Source organism: Sciurus vulgaris (assembly GCF_902686455.1).
Source record: "Sciurus vulgaris genome assembly, chromosome: 10".
Classification (NCBI taxonomy): Eukaryota; Metazoa; Chordata; class Mammalia; order Rodentia; family Sciuridae; genus Sciurus; species Sciurus vulgaris.
This window is the reverse complement of record NC_136470.1, coordinates 29,288,909-29,312,031: the sequence shown is the minus strand read 5'-3', so window position 1 is coordinate 29,312,031 and position 23,123 is coordinate 29,288,909. Positions and strand designations below refer to the sequence as shown.

Genomic DNA, 23,123 nt, shown 5'->3' with positions numbered 1-23,123 from the left:
ATTTATATAGTGTATTTTAATTATTTCCTTAACTCTGTAGTACTATTTAATCTGAATAAAATAAACTGGAATGTTAGTATCCAGTAACTAGATTGTTAGTAACTTATTATCTACACTGCCCCCTCCTGGCTTTCCTGCTAGTCTTTCTTAATCACCAATCTTCTCATACATACTTTATCTATTCTTTGCAAATTGTGTGTTCGGATCAGGGATAATGTTTTCAATATGTGAATTTTATATCTTTTACACAAAAATACATAGATGGGTATTTTTCTGAGATTTTTTGAAGGACAGAAAAAGACTCATTTTTTAAAACTTCTCTACCAAAATAAAGCAATTTGTTCTTGTAAAGGACTCAAACAAGACCTGTTACTACTGACAACAGAGTGGCCAGAACCAAATACAATATTTTTGTGGAAAAATAATGAGTAACATTTTAGTTTAGAAAAGCAATACCCTTCTGTACGGTGTCCAATAAATTATTGGTCTTTGTTAGTTATGTCTAATTAGAAAGCTTTAATTCCCTTTTAACAGTTGGATTTCATAGCATTTTATGTCCAGCTACATTAAGAATTAATTTTTTGGCTTGACACCAATGCTAAATTTGCTTATTCAAACAGAAGCCATGCCAAGGGTTTGAAGGATGATGACAGTAATTAACCCAAATCATATACCAGGAGCTATTCCAAAGCAAGTGTCTCTAAAATAGTGTATCTTTCTTTGATGTTGAGACTGATCTACAAAGGCCATGTACCGCAGCCTCCCACAGAATGCTTCTGGATGTTAGGGCCAAAGGCAGAAGGGAAAGAACTAACAGGCTGATCAAACAGGATATTTCTTATTCTGATAAGTGAAATGAAAATTAGGGAGAAATGGGAGCTTCTCTTGATCTGCTTAGGGGTACATGCATCAGGTCCATATTTCTAGAGGTCAGATTAATATAAACTATATCAAAGGACTTAGAACTTAGCATACCTATGCTTCTGAATATGGAATTTATTACAAGGGACAATCTCTTTTTAAAAAAGATCATTTTAGCAATAATTACATCAGGAAAAATAGCAACCAGTATAAGTATTACCCATTATACCACATGATGCTAAAATGATAAAATACTATCATATCATATTATAAAATATGATGCTATTGTAAGATATAATTCTGTTATAGAAGGTTATTGACTATTCATTATATATTGAGTTACAAAGACCATATAAAAATTCAAAAATATTAAAGACCAGTTATAGAACATACATATTATCATACCACACATGCATAGAGAAACTACTACAATATTCACAAACATCTTAGGACTGATTGTTATATAAGATTGAAATATAAGATCATGAATCTTTTTTCTTCCTCCTCCTCCTGTCTTTCTTTCTATTCCCCCTTCCCTTCCTCCTCCTCTACTGCCTCCTCTTCTCCTTCCTTCTCTTTCTCTTCCTGTTTCTCTTCTTTCTCCAACTCCTTTCTCTTTACCTCTCTTCATGTTTTTTGACATTTACCAAATACTTCTCCAATAATATAATTCCAGAGATAATTAGAAGATGCAATTGACTAGCATTTGGGAATTGGTTGGAAATGTCCCATGATTGAGACAGAAGTTCGTCCTGCTACCCTTTGTAAAGTCAAAAAAGTTTGAAGAGTACAGAAAAATAACCTGTTCATTTTAGGGTTTGTATGAGACAAGGAAAGAAATAAATTAGATTACAAGTAAGAGCTTGACATGGAACTGGAACTCAAGAAAGTGATATAAACTAAATACACCAATGTAAGAGTTATCCACAAGGAAGAGGATCATTGAGATTATAAAAATGGATGAGGTCATTTAGGAGGTATGGATTATACAAAGAAAATAACTCCAGAATATAAACATTAAAGAGAAGAAAACAGAGAAAGGAGTTTGAAGAGAAACTAATGGTGCTCCAGAGAGGTAGGAGGCAGATAAAGCAGAAAGGGAACATTTTTTCATATATCTGTTGATTGCTTGGAGATCTTCTTGTGTGAAGTGTCTGTTCATTTCCTTAGCCCATTTATTGATTGGGTTATTTGTATTCTTGGTATAAAACTTTTTGAGTTCTTTGTAGATTCTGGAGATTCGTGCTCTATCTGAAGTGAGTGTGGAAAGCTATCCCATTCCTTGGCCTATACCCAAAGGACTTAAAATCAGCATACTACAGTGATGGAGCCACATCAGTGTTCATAGCTACTCAATTCACAATAGCTAGATTGTGGAACCAACCTAGATGCCCTTCAATTGATGAACGGATAAAGAAACTGTGGTATATATACACAATGGAATATTACTCAGCCACAAGAAAGAATACAATTATGGCAATTGCAGTCAAATGGATGAAGTTGGAGAATATCATGCTAAGTGACATAAGCCAATCCCAAAAAAACCAAAGGCCAAATGATGTCTCTGATGAGCGGGTGATGATACATAATGGTGGGTGGGAAGGAAGCAAGAATGGAGGAAGGGTGAATTGTATAGAGGAAAGGGGATGTGGGTGGGGGAAAGGAAAAATAACAGGTGGAGACAAACATTATCACCCTATGTACATGTATGATTACACAAATGGTGCGACTCTACTTCATGTACAAACCAGAGAAACAACATTTGCGCCCCATTTGTGTACAATAAATCAAAATAAATATTTTTTTTAAAAAAAGGAGAAGGAAGAGTCCCTTAAACAAGGAAGTGGTCAGTGAACTCCTCAAAGTAATTTTTAAAAGTGTCCAGTACATACAGTCATAGGTAATTGACTGGTACCCATGATGAAAATTGTTTTAGGCAAATATGAGGAAGTTTAAAGAGAAAAAGGTAGTTGGGCAAGAAAGTGTTTGGCAACACAAGGAAGGCAAGAAGTGGGATGTAAGATGGTAAAGAAGGAACATAATTTGAAGTGGGATTGTGTGTGTGTGTGTGTGTGTGTGTGCGGTGTTGGGACTGGTTTCAAAATGAGAAGCACACATTCTCTGTAGGCTGATGGGAAGGCATCAGTAGGAAGAAAGAAGGTAAAGATTAGATAAGAGAGTACAATGGTTTTTCAGACTTGCCTTAAGATGGGAATCCTTGAATCGTTTGTTTAAATGACAGATTTCTACAGGAGAAATGTTATTCTCCTTTTTAACAAATACTGTCAGGGAATTCATTAACAGAAAAGTGCAGAAACACTGTAATTAATAAATGCATTTTGAGAAAGTGGGACAGAGCAGGATCAGGCCACTGAGCTAGCCTTGGATCTAAGGAGGGGACTCTCTGTGTTTGTTATGGGAGAAAATGAGAAAAGACTGGGTCGAAATGCAGATGCATATGAAGGTTTGGTGTTTCTCTCCTGCTTCCATTTTCTCCATAAAGCAGGATGGAAGAAGGCCTCCTTCTGAAAGTGATGCAAACCCTTCTGACATAGTAAGAGCCCAGGTGCAAGAAAGACATCCATTTATGGGGAACTGATTTACAGGGTTACATGATGTTTTGAAGCATGTGTAAGAAGGACTGATAAGTGAGCTCTGATGAGGTTTAAGGGAAGGAAAGCAGGCCTGGGACTCAGCATATTACCACAGTTTGGATAAAATGAAATCATGGAGGATAAGCAGGGCAATGCAGGAACTAGAGAGAGGGCATAGTTTTCTTTTGACTGAAGAGTTTTTCAGAATGTGGAATAATCAATGCTAAAACCAGGTAAACTGGGATCATTGATCATTGAAGAGGAAAAACATGATAGAAAGGTGGATTTGGGAATTGGGAATCTTGGTGTGGTGAAAGTAACTGAATTTACAACTGAAATAGAAAAGGTTATGACCAGAGAGTGAAATATTTAGACTTGGGTTTTTAGAAATAGGTTGATTCTGGATAATACCATTTATGATTTAAGGTCATGAAATATAGTGATCAAAGTAGACTGAAGATGAAAGACCTGAAACTAGAGAGGTCGTGAGGTCAGGAAAGGGTTGAGTTTGACATGGTTGTCCCTAGACACCATGACTTTACCCGGGATGGTGGAAGAACAAAATGGGAAGAATAGATTTTCAGGTGATGTACCTGAAAGTGAGTGAAGGAGTGGTAGTGTACAGTGCAGCCAGGTGGCATTAGCTTAAATGACCCAGGGACTTGACTTAGTTTTGAAAGATAATTATTTAGAAACCACAAAAATGAGAAAACGTGCCCTGACCCTAAGCTATATGAAGTATGAGAGAGAAACATTTTCCCCTGGGTGATTGAAGGAACAATGTCATTGTCAGGGCAACTCAGATTGCTATAAAGGTAAGCAAGTAGAAGAACATGTAAAAAAATGGTTGAGAGTGCATAATTATTTTGTAATGTTTAGTTATCTAAAACCTAAAAACTCAACATTGTCTTGATTTACCAGGCCTTCATTGGACCATGGAAAACAGTTCTCAATGAAAAAAGAAAAGATTCCTGTTGGTGGGGTAAGAGCCAGAAGAATAAATGTTATTTGGTATTAACCACTCAAATGTAAAATGTTATATTTCATCATTAATAAATGCTATAAATTTCCCATTCAATTTGAGGAGGCTTATATATAATTGCTTTTAAAAATTCAATTAAATGGAATTGTTGGATATGTTGAGTGGTGTTTAGTAACGATTACCTATTATTTAGTTATGTATATTACCTTTTACTAATGATAGTAACAAAGATTAATTGACCACTTTTAAGCATTCAGGACTATTCTTCCTGCTTTGCATGTACCTTAAGATGGCTACTGATTCTTATTCTAATTGCAGATGAGTAATCTGAGGGTTAGAATAGGTAGTAATTTAATCACCATTCCAAAGCTTAGGAAATGTCAGAATGGGATTTAAATATATCTTGTCTGACTCTAAAGTACATTTTTGAGACTTTTTAGCACAATATTTATTTAATACTAATCATTTTCAGAAATGATTAGTAACAGGACATTCAAAGTTGGCATGTCACATTTTAGTATTTCTCAGCAATCTAATTTTAGACCAATTTTGCCTTAGGTGAAGTTCTCAATCATTCTGAAGTATCTCCAAGCCTTTGGTTGGCCCTGGGTGTGGCTGATAGTAGCCACTTACCTCGGACGGAATTTGGTGAGCATTGGACAAAATCTATGGCTTAGTGCCTGGGCAAAAGAAGCAAAACACTTGAATGATTTCACAGAATGGAAGCAAATAAGAAGCAATAAACTTAATATCTATGGATTATTGGGATTAATTCAAGGTAAAAAAATGGTTACTTTTTTCTCTTTTTATCCTGATTCAGTTGATACAAACACAAGCATATGGCATCATGATATCTCAGAATTAATGCCATAATTTTCAAATATTTGGAGATACCTAAAATACATATATTTCTAATTTACCACATTTGAGAGCGTATACCAAAGCTTGTTGGTGTCAGCTACATGGTCCACAATAATAACTTGCATATTTATCTCATTTAGTGTTGGCAGTAATTATCTAGAATGATGCCATTGTACAGCTGAGGAACACTAAGATTTATCTATTAAGCCATGCAGCTTTCAAAAGTCTTGACTAGGTATCACTCTACATGTGTAAGTGTTGGGGGTGATGTAAGATCAATAGGAAAGTCTGTTAAGAAATTAAAGCCTAATGAATATAGGTTAGGTTCACAGTCTAACTGCATGTGAGTAATCAGTGCTATATAGGTATAAGAGAAAGCTCTATGAGAATTCAAAGCAGAAAGGCCAGGTATGATTGAAATATTAATGTAACTTCTCATGAGAATTGGAGAGAAAAAGGTACATAGTTAAAGTTATATTTCAGAAAAAGAAAAAAGCAGCAGCAATGATTAAAAATATACATTTTTCTTATTGTAAGGATAAGAGTCAGACAGACCAGGAAGAAGTTGAGGTTGGTAGAAGAGAAATAATCAAGGGTGTTTAGGAGTCTAAGGGGAAGGCAATCTAATGTGGAAAGTTTTCTTAGCTGATGCATCTCTATCACTCAGAGCCTCTAGTTCAGTGCTGACTCATGGGTGCAAGACAGAAGAGTGTTGAATAAATACATGATGAATGAATGAAAGGACCAGTGAGAGAGTTGATACAGAGCTGCAATTGGATTGGGTAGAAAGGATAGATAGGAAAGATGTTGAAGTGAAAACACACATAAGAATTGAGGGCGAGTGAAGAAAGGACGTCCATTGATCATGATTTTGAGGTTTACATTGGGCAAAAATAAAGAAATAGGGAGGTATCCTTAGTTGGTAGGGCAGACAAATGGTGAATTCAATTTTGGACACACTTAGTGTATTGATACCTATTTCCACCACTTTTCTTCCAGTAGACAGATTAAAATCCATGTCTGGAAGTTAAGAAACACAGTTTTCTTTGTAAAATGAGAGACTTAGACTAGAAAATTTCTCTATTTTCTCTAAATTCTAACATCTTATACTTCTGTGGTTCTGCTTAGACTTGGAATCATTCTACACAGAGAATAAACAAAGTCATGAGAGCATATGTGACTGTTATGAATGGAAACTGAGGGCCACAGGGTGAATGAGGACTAGGTACATAGAGCTAACTGGTGGACCAGCTTCATAGAAACTGAGCAGAAATTACTCCCCAGTCAGTGGAAGAGAGATAAAACAACCACAATAATGTGAAACCTTGCTGCTTCTGGAAGGACAAAGTATTTTAGTTATAGTGGTTGATCCAAATGAAATTTGACCCTCTCTAACCCACATAAATGGCAATTTCATACTATTTAAACTAATAGATTAATTAACTTAGTATATATCCTACAGAGAGACTTCTTAAAACTTGGGCAAGTTACTTAAACTTTCAATTTTATTGCTCATAAATGTAAATATTCTCACTATTTTTATGCAAACATTTCCCCCTATGATCAAATTAGACAATCTGTGTACTGTAGATAGAAAAGTGCTGAGCATACACAGGAATACAGGAAATGTTATGTATTTTTAGCAAGGGAGAATTTAAGTGGTGTGATGAACATTCTGTGATAGAATATTTTGGAGATAAGATATGAATCCATGTCTGCCTGACTCCCAAGTGCTTGTTCTTAAACATTAAATTAAAAAGTCCAAAAGGATTTTACATGAAACTCTAAGTATGCTCCATAAATTAAGTTCTATATTTCAACAGGTTAGGAAAAATGGGAACTATATTCTTCTGAGTCTCAAATCTTCTTTCTCTATTTCATTGAAGGTTTCAGGGTATCATTCAATAAACTGACCTGTTCAATTCTATTTGACTTAATGTTTCTTAAATCCATCGACTATGGATATTTTAACAATGTTTTTCCCATTTACATCTTAAAAAACATTTCTTTGATGGAATATACTTTGGGAAAGTTCATGCTATGATACACTGCCTTCAAAGTGGGACATAAAATCAGGACATAGCAATACTAAAACTTAAAAATAAGAAACTGGTGTTTCAAAGAAGTTCTCAATGGTTGTGAACTGTTAAATATATGAAAGAGAAAGAAAACTGAGAAAAGAACCCTGGTTATAATCAAGAAATATCATGGAGAAAGAAATGGGAAAAGAATAAACATTATAGGAAATCATGCAATTGAGAATTAAGGAATATATTATATATACATGTATATACAGTATATTTATATATATGTACACCTACACATACATACATATATGTATATATAATATAATTATGATATATAATCCTTCAAATATGTTAGGTGATTTGGAAGAACAAGGATACTCAAAAGCATAGTAGAAATATAAGGAAATTTTAAAAATAAATGCAGTTAGTTACCTTTATAAGAACACAGAGGGAAATGAGAGAGGGGGGTATAAAATATGGTGAAATGGGACAGACATCATTACCCTATGTACATGTATGATTACACGAATGGTATGAATCTACGTCATATACAACCATAGAAATGAAATCCCATTTGTGTACAATGAATCAAAATGCAGTCTGTAAAAATAAAAATATAAAAAGTAAATAAGTAAAAAAAGAAAGGAAGACAACTTGAGGGACAGTGGCATCAAATCAGAAAGAAAATAACAGCCTTCTACATGGATATTGTGATACTTAAGAATATGAAGGGAAAACAGATGCATGTGTAAGAGAGAGAGGCAGGATTTTTTTTCTTCTCATTTTAGTATTTTTTTGCAAATAGTCCTGAGAGTTAAATTGACATAACATGGATCAATAAGGGGAAAAAAGCATATTAATTTACTTAATAGAAGTTTTGGGGGAATGGGAACCTTCATAAAGAAATGAAAACCCAGAGAAGTAGAGTGAATCACTTATATGCTAAATTGTACAAAGAATTAGTAAGTTGTGAAAAAGCAACTAAATTACTTGAGAAGAGTTAGTAGATCAGAGCTGTTTGAATGGGTGTGCCCAGAACACTCTAGGTCCTGACTCCCAATCTTAATGATCAGAATTGTGCTTTCCTTCAAGTACAGGAAGGGCATCTTTCATAGGGGACTTCATCTGTTGATTTTAACAAACAGAAGGGCAGTCAGGGTGATCTTCTTGCACTTGATGTTTTCATGCCTTTAACTCGAAATAGTCAATATGTCAGAATGGCATATATATTTTTTAACTCCTTCACATGCTTTTGAAGATAATGAAATGAAGATAAAATAAAAAGTACAAAACTTAGTTGAGACTTTGTTTCTCTTTTCTCTCATTTTATTCTTATCTTGTGGCCATAGTACCTCTAATAAATGTCTCGAAATGCAGGTAGGTATATATTGTGAGATGAATTCATGTTTGTTCTGTCATTCTGTTAATAATATTCATGGTAGAAAGAGATACTAATGATTGACATACAATATTAGGATTAGCTATAGTATGAAGAAATGGGCTACTATCTGGTTTGAATCAATGAGTCAATTTTATTGGCTTTAAGTTTGTAAATCAATGACAAAAAAGTAGACAGGTCTAGAATTCTTAACAGACAAAAAAAATCCATATATACATAAATTTCTGTATTTGTAACTGTCACATACTTTTGAGGCAATTTATACCATTCCAGTGAATTGCTTAACAGATCATAGTAGAGTATTTTAGGTGAGCAGATATCTTTTTTTATAAGACACAAACTATGCAAGTTTTTTCATACTGTCCCTTGTAAAAAGTATCACTTTTTCATGATATCACAATCATCAATAAAGAAAGTATTTTGTGACAAATGTAAGAGTGGCCCTTTAATGAGTTTAATTATAAAAATATTTTCCTGATTGTTTATATTTTTGTTTGGAGTAGTCTGCAGTCATTAGAGTATAAATTTTTCTAAGGTTTTTCTTTTTCATTTTTGTTTTTTCTCCATTTAAAATCTTGAATTTTTCTCAAGGCTTATTATTAATTATAATTCTAAGGTATATTTCCATAAGTCAAGTAAGCACATAAATTTCTAAAATTTCTGATCTTTTTAGAACACCATAGGTAAATATTATGTAACTTGGTGCAATTAAGAGTTGGCTGTACTAATGTTATTTTCTCTTAAAAAAATCTTAAAACAATTTTTGTTTAACATCAAGGCAAAAATAGCACTCTCACATGTTAATACTAGGGACCTGTTATAAATAATATAGAAGGATAACATTTGAACAAAACTGGAGTACTGAACCAGAAAACTTTATATCTATATTTTATAACAACAATAAAGACCTTCCTTCATTTTCTAAAAAATAAATAGCCCTTAATATTTTTTTTCCTTGGATCTCAGCTATTTGCTTTAAAATTTCTAGGACACTCTGCACATACCTATCTATTGTGTTTTATGCATCACTATTAGGGACCTTTTTCTCTAATCTAAGGTATAAAACATAGATGCCTTATTTTCCGAATATAATGTTTAAAGAGTGTACTGCTGCTTCCAGTGTAAAATGACTGAGTGGACCATTTACTTTACTTACCACACAAAATTTCACTGAAATGACAGTGAATAAATATAAAAGGAAAGGCTTCAGGGAATTTCAGAGTGATACATTTCTACATAAACCATTATACATGTAGAAAATCAAAGATAGAAGAACTTGTAGCCAGGAATAAATACGGGAGAAACTCTAAAGAAGAGGGAGATGCTTGGTAGAACAATGGAAAAACATTAGTTTGTATGTGTGTATGGTTGCAAAGAATAGAATTGAGTTGCATAGAAGTCATGAAAATATTTCAGTAGGGCATTATTCTACTAGCCCATCAGCACCTCCTGCAACACCCACCACCACTACCACCAACAACAAAGTATGCACTGGTATAGGAAAATGCAATAAAAACCAGAAAGATGATGTTCATAGAGGAAAGCAGAAATACTAGAGTGTGTGACAAATGTAGAGGAAAACTTTCTTATTGTGGTCTTTGAAGCCTCAGCCTGATGGATCTTATTTCAAATTGAAGACTTCTGGTGTCATATCCTCCCATTTAAGTGGACCTTGAAGTAAGCCCTTGCATTCAAGGGAGAGAACTGTTCAGGGAAATAAATGTGAGCAATGGCCAAAAAAAGCCCCATCAAATATGTTTTTTCTTAGTTGTTTAAACTGATTCTGTATTTCAGTCACACCAAAAGTAAAATAGTCAGCAAACACAACAGCTAAACCCAGAAAACAATCATATTTAGATTAAAAAAAGAAGCTTAAAAAGGTCTAATTAGTATCTCCACAGATTTAAAACATTGCTTTCATAAACTGAACGCAGAATGTGTTGAAATAAATACAGTCTGAGAATAAGACAGCTCTTAGACAATTTAAAGAATTTTAAAAGACTGTACAGGCATGAAAGGATAAATTATAAGAAATTGTCCCAAATGCACAAACCAGCTGAAAAGCCTAGATCTTTAAATACGCTTTAACCAAAGGATTAAAGGAAGTGTCGGAAACCCTTTTAACTTATCAGCTCTACTATTTTCTTCATTTGGTTTCCCTCTCAGGTTTCACATGGTAATGGAAATGTGTTTTCAAAGAACTTTCTCCTACAGAAGTACATGAAATTACTCTGTATGAAACAATTTGGTTCACAAAGTAATTCCTGAACATTGTAACAGAACAATTTGGGATTCTTTCATTTCTTCTCATACATTAGTTAGCTCTTTTCTGAGCTTGTCTTTTGTTACATGTTGTCAAAATCAACATTGTATGTTTAGTTTACTAATAACTGTTTTCTAACCTCTTCCACTAAAGCTATATGTCTATTCCATGTATTTTTTTCTGACATTTTATTTATTGTAAAAATAACCCTCCCACTAGATAAATCTCAGTAGCTTATGGCATAAAAGAATGTTTATTTTTAAACTTCTACTCTGTATCCACTGGAGTTGGGAAAAGGACTCTCTTGTCCTAGGGACTCAAGAAACTGAAGGAGCAATTCAGTCACCATTTCAATGTTAGCAGGCACTGTACAAAGGAAATTGGAAATGTAACAGGGGTGACACCAGTAATTAAATACTCTAACCTGGAAGTGCCATGTGTTACTGTCACAATTCATTGTTCAGAACTATGTGCCTGGTATTATCAGTCACAAAGGGGTCAGAGGGTGCACCATGTGCCTAGAAGCTGAGAGAACTTGGAACAATTTGGCTGACAACACTAGTGTCAACCATTTTCCCACAGGACATTATAAACTTAATAGGATGCTAACATTCTGTGAACCACATTGATCTCTTAGCTTTTGTGCATTTTTGGATAGAAACTTTGACCATGAACCTGATGGCGGTAAGCAAAGCATCAGACTGTTTCTAGTGCATCAAGTATATTTACACTTACATTTGCTTTGGTCCCCAATTGTACATTTTTAAGTATGATATTTGGATTTTCTATTTTTAAAAATGCTATTATAAGCAGACCTTTGAGAATTAAAATACAAAAGTCCTTTAAAATGTGAACCTGATCTCAACAATATTTGTGATTAGGTCTCTTTGTCTGCTCTGGAGCCTATGTACTCACCAGAGGATCCCTGACAGCTTCTAGAACCTTATATGCTCAGCTCTTGAGTAATGTGCTGCACCTCCCACTCCAGTATTTTGAAACCAATCCCATTGGTCAAATCATCAATCGGTTCACCAAGGTAAGGAAGGACTTTCCTTGTTAAATATCACACCCAAAGTGATGATCCACGTGTAGTTCTTCGTAATCTCATTTTTTAAAAAAATGTTATTATAAAATGCTGGGATTGTGTGGAGTAGAGATTTTATTGTCACATTTATTAAGAAATTTATAATTGCTATTTAAGAGTGTTACATCTTAAACATTTAATTAAAATTACATTGAAGATTGCCTAAATAGTTAAAAAACAACATATACTTTTGTATCTATAACTCTTTTTCTCACATGCATAAAGTTGACAGTCACTGGTTTAGGCCAAGAAAGGAAAGAAAATGTAAGTGTATGTGGAAATATCTGGACTTTGTGTTTTAGTCCGCTTTTTCACTGTTGCGACTAAAGGATCTGACCAGCACAATTGTAGAGGAGGAAAAATTTGAGCACTCACAGTTTCAGAAGTCTTAGTCCATGGAAGGCCAGCTCCATTACTTAGGGCTCAAGGTGAGGCAGAACATCATTGTGGAAGAATGTGGCATCATCAGAAGCAGAGAGAATTCACTTACCAGATACAAGTATATAACCAAAGCCAGGCCCCCAATGAATCATTCCCTCCAGCCACACCCCACCTGCCTCTAGTTACCACTCAATTAATCCCATCAGGGATTAATTCACTGATTAGGTTAAGACTCTCCCAATTCAATCATTTATCCTCTGAACCTTCTTGCATTGTCTCACACAATGCTTTTGTGGGACACTCTCATCCAAGCCATAACACTTTGCCTTTAATATATTCTGCCTTTAATAAAACAGGGTATCACATATAGTGAGTGGGGGATGGACAAAGACGTTCAGAGTCCCTGCCTACCTGTAGGATTTTCAGTATATTAAACTCTATTGAGCACTTAAAATTGCATGTCCAATAGATAGAATGCAAATCGCTTAAATTTTTAAGTAGACACAATGAAAAAGTGAAAAGAAGCAGTCAAAATAATTATAATAATATATTTCAATCAACACAGTATATTTCAACACATTATTCCAAACTATAATCAATATATAATTAATGATTAAAAATGAATTAAAAATCTTCAGATATGGTTTACATTATATTCTTACAGCATATCTCAGTTGACAGTTGCCACATTCCAAACACTTAATCACTAAATATTGCTAGTAGTTTCTGTATTAGTACAAGTCTATGACCTTACAATATGTTATATAGTTATGTAAAAATAATGCATATCTATGAAGGGGAATGAGTAAAACATGTGAAAATACCTGTGATAAGTTTTTGATGGAATATTTGATGTTGTTTATTTATTCCAATGTGAGTACTGTTCTTCAAAAACTTTGTGGTAGAACTTGATCATTACCTGTCTATCATTCCCCATGGACATTTCCTATTATGACTTACTGAATAATTATCATTTTTATGCCAGAAAATTCCATATGATTATTTCTTGGGTAGATGGAGGTAATGGAAGATAAATTCTCAAGGCAAGCAGGAAGTTACTTACAAATAGGATGCTGTTGCACTGTTTGGTATATGAGATAATTGGGCTATTATAAAACAAAACAATACAATTCCATCGATACTCTTCTATCAGTTTTCTCCTGAACTAAGTAGTTCATTCCATTAAGGTTCATTGTCTTCCTATTCTCTGGATTTCGTAGGTCATACCTTACACCACAACCATAAGTTTGATTGCTATATAATAATGATATGAATTAATATATGACTTTACCATTGTCCTTCTTTTATCCTACTTATTGTTTACCTCAATCATTTAGTTTAGTTTAGATTTCATGAAAGGAAGTTTCTTTTTGTTTTCCTGTATCTTCTGATCTGAGTAGGATCCAGCTACTCAACAAGGCCACTAGAGAGAATAACAATGCCCAAGAATGAGTTGAAGATAGCGGTAGCCCAATGTCCAATGACTCAAATTCTGGATTTTGAAAATTAACTATTAGGATCCTAGATTTTGGACTCTTTTTTTTTTTTTTTTCAAGTCAGGGCCAGACTTTGCTATACCATTGTCCTTGATAAATAGGCATTGATCATAGGTATCTTATCACTAGAAGAGCCTTTTAATTATTACAGCTGACTATAAGAGAAAAATGTATGGAGGTGGGAAAAGAGCACGTAGTTAGACTTTCTTAGTCATCAGATTGTCACATTTGGGTAAATTATTTATCATTTTTCCACTAAAGGATATATTTCTTCTTTCTCTCATTCTGAACCATGAATAGTTAAAAGTAAAGTGACCTGGCATCAAATCTTTTTTCAGGATATGTTTATAATTGATGTACGTTTCCATTACTATTTACGGATCTGGTTGAATTATACATTGGATATTGTCGGAACAGTTTTGGTCATTATGGGAGCTTTCCCACTTTTCATTGTTGGGATTATTCCCTTGGTTCTCTTGTATTTCACCATACAGGTAAGTACTTGGGTTTTTATTTATATTAATAACATGCATGTACAGTTCAATATAATTTTATGCCCACTTAAATGTACTGTTAGTCCAGTCTCCAAGAAGTGATGAAATGTACTATAGATATACTTTGGGAAATACATGTCAAAGATAAAGAAGAGGAAACAGGAAAAGGCTTAGCTGGGAGAACTCTCAGGCAGTAATGTATGTGTGGTCCCCTGTGAGGGAAGAGAAGCTCCAAAAATTGGGGAGGAAAAGTCTGGCACTGCAGAGCATTTTTGTAAAAGGTGCATTCAGTTAAAAGGAAAGATCTCAACCAAGGCCACTCACTGGAGGTTTCCATGTGACTCCTGAATGGTCAGCTTTCACACTGTCTACCTTATCCAGTCATTGGCTGGGAGCCATCCGTGGGAAAAGTAGTCTCCATGCTTATAGTGCAGTGGATCCAGATGAGCAGCAGCTGGTACTGCCACTAAGCTATGGTTATTTGCCTGCATACTCAAGACAGAAACAAGTACTTACTACCTTTCGCCCTATCATCCTAGATATCAGCAAACTTTTGTTAGAAGAACTAAATATGGCTCTCGTGTTTTTCAATGTTATTTTTATATTAAAATATAATCAACCAATTTGAATTCCAAAATTATGTCACTCTGAGACTATAGTAAGTAGATAAAATATCCTAATATATATCTTAAATTGAATATCAAAATATTCTGAAGTTCTTTTCACAAAAGAATAGTTTTCATAGTTTGAATCCTTTTCAAAAACCTAACTCTTTAAATTCATATTAGAATTTAGTTTGCTTAAGATAGAATGTTAATCATTTTCTCATTTCTGAACATGCGCTATTATGATTCTTCCTACTTCACATGTTTTCTCTAGTCTCTCTACCTAGACCTTACCCTGCATGGCCTGTTATATTCCATTTTCTGTATGAATCATTTTCTAACAAAATAGTGAAAACTCATCCATGTGCCATGAATTTATTATACTACTGGTATTATAAGTTACTTTATAGGAGACCATATGCTGTTTATTGATCATATTGTATGTTTCCAGAAGCCTGAGACTATGTCTCATATTTTAAAAAATAAATCTGAAAGCAGAAGAATGGTATTGAGGGTCAATTTCTTCCACTTAAATAGATGTGTCACAAATGAAATTTTGTATGATTTCATGGTTGGTAAACTGTAATAGGGTGGCCCAGAAAGAATCTAGAAACCCCTAGGAAGCTGAATAGGGTGATCCTTGAATTTGGATTTAGGAGCCTTGAGTTCTTATCACCTTCCTACCCTTGTACCAGGACTATAACTTCCTTTCTGGGCTTCACTTCCCTTCCCTGTGAAATGTCCAAGTTTAGCTTGGACATGTGTTATTCATAGTGTGGTATACCCAGGTCGGCTGAATATCTCAGTATAGGGCCCAGAAGTCTGCATTTTAACAGACCTTCCAGGTGATTCCTACTAGAGTATGAGAAACTGATCTAGATCAATGGTTCTTAAACTAGATGCCCTGGAGAGTTTCATGGAAGGACTGCATGGCTCCTATAGGTCAATGAAACTTTTTCAAAACCTCTGAGGATGTATAGTATTCACATATACATTTACCTAGGGATAAGTGTCTCACCCTTAATCAGCTGCTCTCAAGGTCTATCTCCAAAAACAGCATCCATGAACTAGACAGTCTGATTAGTCTCTTTGTAGCCTCTAGAATGTGATAATCATTTGTATTTTCAAGAGCACTTTGTATAGAGCAGAGCTTGTGAACTATGAACTGATAGTTTTACACATGCTTGAGATATGTGTTTGGCTTGCTCAGTGTTTTTACCAAATAAAGATGTTCATATCAGGGATTTTTCATAAAATTCCAGATATGGAGATTTTTCTGAAAAATGTGTAAGATCTGATAATCCATGATTTTCATTTCCAATTTGTAGCAATTTTCTGTGGCTGATTAATGATATTTCAGTTAATTTAGGACATAGACCTTCCAAGCTCTCCACAATCCCTAAGGCTAAGGGGGAGTAGCCAAATCATAATTGTGGCTACACTAATATCTTTTTCATTGAGGAAACAATAAGTTTTTTTGTTTTTGTTTTGGGTAATTATGTTCAGGTTAAAAACAAATTGTATGTACCCTTGGTCAGTTTCCCTCACTTAAAGGGTTAACCGCCTGGTCGTGTTTTCAGCATGTGATACAAGAGTTTTTTCTATTGTAGGTAATCAATAATGGCCACTTGAGAGCGTGATCCACGTGAAATTTTTCCTAATTATGTCCTAGTTCTACTGTTCAGAATTTGAAATTTTCACTGCTACTAAGGGGAATTAGTTTTCTAAGTCTCCTGTAACAAATAAAAGCCAGGTGATTTAAAATGATGGAAATTTATCCTCTGATGATTCTGGGGGTCAGAAGTCCAAAATGAAGATATGGGTAGGGTTGGTTCCCCTGAGAACTCCAAGGAGAAGTTGTTTCATGAATCACCCTTGCTTTTCTGGGCTGCTGACAAACCTGGCATTTTTCTTGTCTTGTAGACAAATCACTCTAAGTTCCAACATCCCCCACCCGTGGCAGTCTCCCTGTGTTGTGTGTTCCTCACTGAGACTTGTAAAGACACTCAGCATTGGATGAAGGGCTCCCACAAATCCAGAATTATCTTATCTTGTGATCCTTAAATTAAGTACATCTGTAAAGATTCTATTTCCAAATAAGGTGATGCTCACAGACACGGGGAAAGGTGTTAGTATTTGGACACAAGCTTTTGGGGGATCACTTTAACTCACCACACAATAGACTTAAGTTTTTAAATCATTGAAGCAATTTCTGCTCCAACTTTCCAACTACCTCTTTCTGTCTTCTGATTAGAGATACTACATAGCCAGCTCTCGACAGATTCGGCGGTTGTCAGGAGCATCCCGTTCTCCTGTCATTTCTCACTTCAGTGAGACTTTATTGGGTGTGTCCACTATTAGAGCATTTGGACACGAACAGAGGTTCATCCAACAGAACAGGGAGGTAGTGAATGAGAACTTGGTCTGTTTCTACAATAATGTAATTTCAAATAGGTAAGTCACATCAATAAACCTAGTTCAGGACTTGTCTCTTCTTAGATAGCTTGTTCACTGACTTTTAAATGAAAGAGTGTTTTCTAATGCCATTTTATCAAATTAATATATATTAAATTAAATTAGTTATATATATACACACACATATAAATTCTGAATATTTTCTAGTGTTTGATATACATTTAAGTTAAATCATGTCTACATATATATTCACATGAAATGCACATACTACTTTATATGAAAACAAAGTCCCAAGTTTTTTGAAGGAATTATAGGATGCTATTAGAATGATTAAGATACAACCCTTCAATGTTTGTAGAATGTATTTTGTTTGCATGAACTATTCTATGATAGTTTTTAATTTAAAGTTATAATCTTATTAAAGGAGGAAGTAATGAAATCATAAGTAATAGTTGGGCATATTTTAATTATTAGATAATAATTTAATCAGCATGCAATGCATCTGATTTTACAGTATATCTAATTCTAGAAGTAACTGATTTGCCAATAGGATTTCTTCAATGCATTATATCATCTTACCTAGAGTTTTTCCTTTTGCTTTTTAATTCTGATTAAGTTTTAAAGCAAAATTCTGCAGAATTAAAGCGAACTTTTATGTAGAGGAATCCTTTAAGTTATCATCATTGTGATAATCCTGTATTTAACTGAGTTCCAAGTAAGGGGTGGGGGGCAAAGAAAGTAGTCATTGATGTTTACTTCACAGTTTCCCAGAATAGATTTAGTACTAAGTAAACCAAAACTTTTGCATCTCTGTCCTCAGGAATATGTTCCATTTATTACAGGTGGCTGTCTGTTAGGCTTGAATTTCTTGGCAACTTAATGCTATTCTTTACTGCATTACTTGCTGTGCTGGCTGGCAATTCCATAGATTCAGCAATAGTTGGTTTGTCTATATCCTATGCCCTAAATGTAAGTAATAATGATTTTGTGGAACATGGTATGTTTATAATCCAATTAATTAAACACTCTTCTCCTTTGTCTGTCTGAATTATAGATTGTATTAACTAAGTAATGAGAGACAAATCTGGATCACTCTGGAGGTGCATTTCTTCCTCTTTTGGTAGTAGCAGGAGCTGGCTCAGCAAATTTAAGTTAGTTCCCAGAAAGAATGGTCTGATGCCCAAGGCTGAGCCCTGGAGGACCAGGAACCTTCTGTTGTTTCATAGTGACCCATGAGTTTCTTGCTCTCCATTTTTATACTTACAGAGGGTTACAGGGTAGGGCCTCTCCCCAACATAGCCGGTGTGTTCATTTTGCCCTGCTGAAGCAAGCAGATAAAAGCAGGCTCTGGGAGCAGTATATGCTCTGCTTCTCCTCTGCTTATGAATTTTCCCCTAAGTCCTATTTTATATTACCCTGCAAAGCACTAGTAGGAGTGTGTTCATATCTCCTTTGTAAAAGAATAAATGCCTTAAACTGGTTAACATAATCACACATTATTTAGGAGGTAAGTCTAGATGATTTGGGTACATACCTTAGTCTTATATTCAAAACCCTTGAGGTATTTCAGTATTCTGGATTTAGACTACTAGAAAGGGACTATAGAATATATATACAGGGCTTAGGGCAAAATCCCATAAACAAATACTACTATTTCATCAGTGAAATGTGCAAATATAAACCTCAAGTGGGTTTAAGAAACACTTTAAAGAACTCCACGTCTGTTTAAGTCAGGTAGTCCATCAAATGAGTTGGTACCAAACTGAAGATAAAATTGTCAAAGCTTTTGACTTTCAGAAGTGGGCTTGAAATCACAACCTGGAGAACCTACAGTTGAAGGCAGGGTGAAAAGAAAAACTACTATTTAAAAAATAAAAAATAAAAAGAGGAAATGAAATAGTTAGAGGCTCAGGAGAGTCTTCCTTCCAGTGGAAGGTAGTGAAGAATGCACCAGTGTTTATGCATTGTCTTTTATTTGCATTTAGAATGTAGATTTTGTGAGGCATATCCTATCCATCTTGCTATTTGTTATTCCTTACTTTAAGTATGGACTTTTTTACTGTGTATTGAACTCTGGTCATTCTATCATCTTCCACATTATTCTGTTATTTATTATATTGGTAGTTCTAACATACTGGAAGTAACATAGGTGTATACACACACACACACACACACACACACACACACACATATGCTTTCTTCTAGAGTTGTTAAGTAATCAAAAGAGATGAGGTATTTAAAAACTCTGAGAATGAAATCTTACAAAAATATAGTATTACTTTTCTACATATAAGATGAAACAATATAATTCATATCCTTTCTTCCTCTCTTATCCCCCCAAGATTACTCAATCTCTGAATTTTTGGGTAAGGAAGGCATGTGAAATTGAAACCAATGCAGTGTCCATTGAAAGAGTGTGCGAATATGAAGATATGGATAAAGAGGTAGGCACTCATTAACCAGTAAATGTTGTAGGATTAAGATACCATGATGCATGTTCATTTGACATCTTAAAAATGAAATTCTAAACAAAGGCTGCATTTCTAAATTCATGTTGTGATATTCAACATTTCAATGACATTAAAACCAAAATTACTGTAAAATGCACTATTATTGCATATTTCCCTACACTAGAAATAAAAACCCTTTGATTAAATTAGGACTCTCCATAAATTGTAAGGTGGTTCAGCAAGTTGTAAGAATGAAATAGAATAACCTGTTTTTTAAAAGATACAATGATTTGTTCTCTACTGATGTAGGGTAAAATACACAATTTACAATTAAAACTTTGTGGGGTATTTTACATTGTGAAATAAAGTCTTAATATAGTCATCTTATAATTACAGGCCTCACAGTTTTTAAGTTAATTACATTCATAGTGATTATACCTTCTGTTTCATTTAATCATCATTAACACCGCAGTGAATGAGAAGGAGGAGGAAAATATATCAGTCTGTTTTCTTCCTTTTAATCAGCTATAATTTGGGAGGGCAAAGAATTAAACTATTGATAGAGTATGAAATTTCAGTTATCTTTGTTTTTTGCTCATCAGGTTACCTCCTTCTCTCCATAAATTAACAGGGTAGATGATAAAGGTGACTTGAATTTCTCTTTCCTCTTTTGCTCATAATTCTTTCTCTTTTTCTCAGGACACTGAGAAAGAAATATCTCTTCTCTACATAAAAATATAACATTTCCAATTATATTTTTTGTTCTTATTTCTTCCTTTCTTCTCAGACCTTGCTCCATTAATTGCTTCTCCTACTTCCTACCCTTTCTTTTCTTTATTTTTAATTCCTACCATTTCTATTTTCCTACTCCCCTGTTTCTCACAACCTATAAATATGCTAAAGTATTCTCCATGTCCTTCAACTCCTACCTGAACTTTGAATTTTCCTCTGGATTCTCTCCTAGTTGTTGCCTTTTCTTTTCATACAAAGTTCATGGAAGATTATCCTATCTTCATAATCTTGAGGATTCAATATTCAGTTTGCTGAGTTCATTTACCACCTGATGACTTACATAAAAAATATTATTTTCTGAAAATTTTCAATGAATATATATTTCTTTCATACTTGAAAAGCACAATAAATTGCATGTGTAGTTATACACACATATTTAAAAAACAAAAACTCCTCCATGTAATTTGATGCAAGTTGTGGCAAATATTGCTGCAAAAACTCTTGATGTAGAAGAGACATATCTGTTCAGATAACTGTATTCACCCCCTCTACAGCTCCATTTCTCTGCTCCGTTTGGTAGAAGAATTCTCTGGAAAATTTTCTGGTTCTTGCTGTCTCTAGTTTCTTTCCTCTATAAACAGGCCTCTGGTCCTGCCACTCCGTGGAACCTGTTTTACCTAGATCAAAAATGTTCCATATTCAGTTCTCATGTTACCTGAGGTATCACTTGATATTGGCCCTGTCTCCCTTCCATGAAGCACTTCACCTGGCTGCCCAGGCACATACAGTCCTGTGCATTCTCCTACCTCTGGATGTTCCAGTATTTCAGGCAGGCTTCCGACTCATTGGTCCTTGGCACACACAGTTAGTTTCCTTTGTCCGGAATCCTGTTCTGCTGACACTCCCATGGCTTATTCTCTCTCCATGTTCAGTGCAACCTTTGATAATGACCCTGCTCACAATCATGCACTCCTCCCACCACCTCTGCTTATTCTCCAACACTTTGTTCATCCACCATTCGTTCTTCCTGTGTTATGTAGTTCTGTATCTCTCCCTGTGAACGCATATACTCCACAGTGGAAGATAAGTGTATCTGTTATCCTCTTTGCTGGATCTCTAGCAACTAAAATTGACTGGCATTATAAACACTTAGTACTTAGGGAATGAATGAGAGATAAATTGTACTCATCTCAGCTAAAATTTCTAGTTACCCTCAATCCCTTTACAGAATTTTAGGAAGTTTCTCTTGATAATGTGATAGGCAATAGGAAGCTTTGTTCTCTCTCAAAATTTATTTCTAAGATTTTCTTATAACCTAATGAGAGGTTTTATGTTGGTCTTAAAAACTATTTTCAGAAATCATATCAATAAATGTCTTTTATGATTTTTCCTCACTTTTGTTTACTTACATGAGAATTATTTGAGTAGAAGAAAAGGTATTATTTATTGTAAGTGTAACTTAAAGAATATTTCTTTGTTTTAAGGCACCTTGGATTATGTCTAGAAGGCCTCCATTACAATGGCCCAATAAAGGGGTAGTAGAATTTATTAATTTTCAAGCTAGATATCGAGATGATCTTGGTTTGGCATTACAAGATATCACTTTCCAGACTCATGGGGAAGAGAAGGTACCATATCTAATGCACTTATTGTTAAATATAATATAATATTTAATATAAGATGGTCTTTTAAAAATATTTCATATGTAAGAGTAAAGACTTGTGGTTGATGGTACAGAATAAGTTTGCCCTCTATGAAGAAAAAGTATATTTTTAAGTTGTACAGTAGTGTGAAACACAATGTTAGTATATTTTATTTTTATTTCCTCTATAAAGCAATTGTCAAAACTAAATAGTTACCAAAAATATTATAAGTCCATATGATGGGATAATTAGTCCATGATATCATGTTTTCTAACTATTGAGATAACATTTGGTTTAGAAAAAGGCATATGAAAAACATTTGGAAGTATATCAGTTCTGTGTTTTACAATGTAAACAGACACATTAGTAAAAATAGAAGAATAGTTACAAAACATAGATGTTCAGCCCGGGTGATTTAATTTCAGGTGATCTTTTTACTTTCTTCTGTATTTTTCCTTCATTTTTCACAATGATATATGAAACATTATTTTCATAAAATAAGATATTTTAAACATAAGTAGAAGTAAAATAAAAAATAACAGCAATGTCCTAGGGTAGGCTTTTTCAGAGATTCATCTTTTATAAACTCAAACTTCTTGTTTCAACACTCTGAACACATTTACTGCTGTGGGATCAAAGATTAAAATATTATTGAAACAAGTAAAATCAGTCTAGAATTTGGGTCACACCAGCAAGAGATTCCCATTTTGTTTTGTTTTGTTTTCTAAAGTATTTTGATATTTTACCAGGGCAAAGCAACCTCATTCTTTCCCTAATGTTCTTATATTAATGCCAAAACGCAAGTCAGCAACCAGAAAATATTGCATTTGTTTTCA

At 34.2% G+C, this 23,123-nt stretch overlaps 1 protein-coding gene across 7 annotated transcripts in view; it reads left to right on the top strand.

The window, feature by feature from the left end:
• Nucleotides 1–23,123, top strand: part of LOC306670286 (multidrug resistance-associated protein 1-like) — a 94,785-nt gene that overhangs the window by 64,162 nt on the left and 7,500 nt on the right. For 6 of the 7 annotated variants that reach the window (XR_013766374.1, XM_079154953.1, XM_079154952.1 and 3 more), the window contains 8 exons: nucleotides 4,377–4,437; nucleotides 4,996–5,215; nucleotides 11,869–12,023; nucleotides 14,287–14,442; nucleotides 17,302–17,501; nucleotides 18,305–18,431; nucleotides 19,805–19,906; nucleotides 22,129–22,272. Coding sequence is in view for 6 of the 7 variants with exons in the window: in XM_079154953.1 (XP_079011079.1) it covers nucleotides 4,377–4,437; nucleotides 4,996–5,215; nucleotides 11,869–12,023; nucleotides 14,287–14,442; nucleotides 17,302–17,501; nucleotides 18,305–18,431; nucleotides 19,805–19,906; nucleotides 22,129–22,272 (1,165 nt within the window). In the remaining variant the exon portion in view is untranslated. The remainder of the gene's footprint in view (nucleotides 1–4,376; nucleotides 4,438–4,995; nucleotides 5,216–11,868; nucleotides 12,024–14,286; nucleotides 14,443–17,301; nucleotides 17,502–18,304; nucleotides 18,432–19,804; nucleotides 19,907–22,128; nucleotides 22,273–23,123) is intronic. The other variant, XM_079154951.1, reaches the window with a different exon arrangement.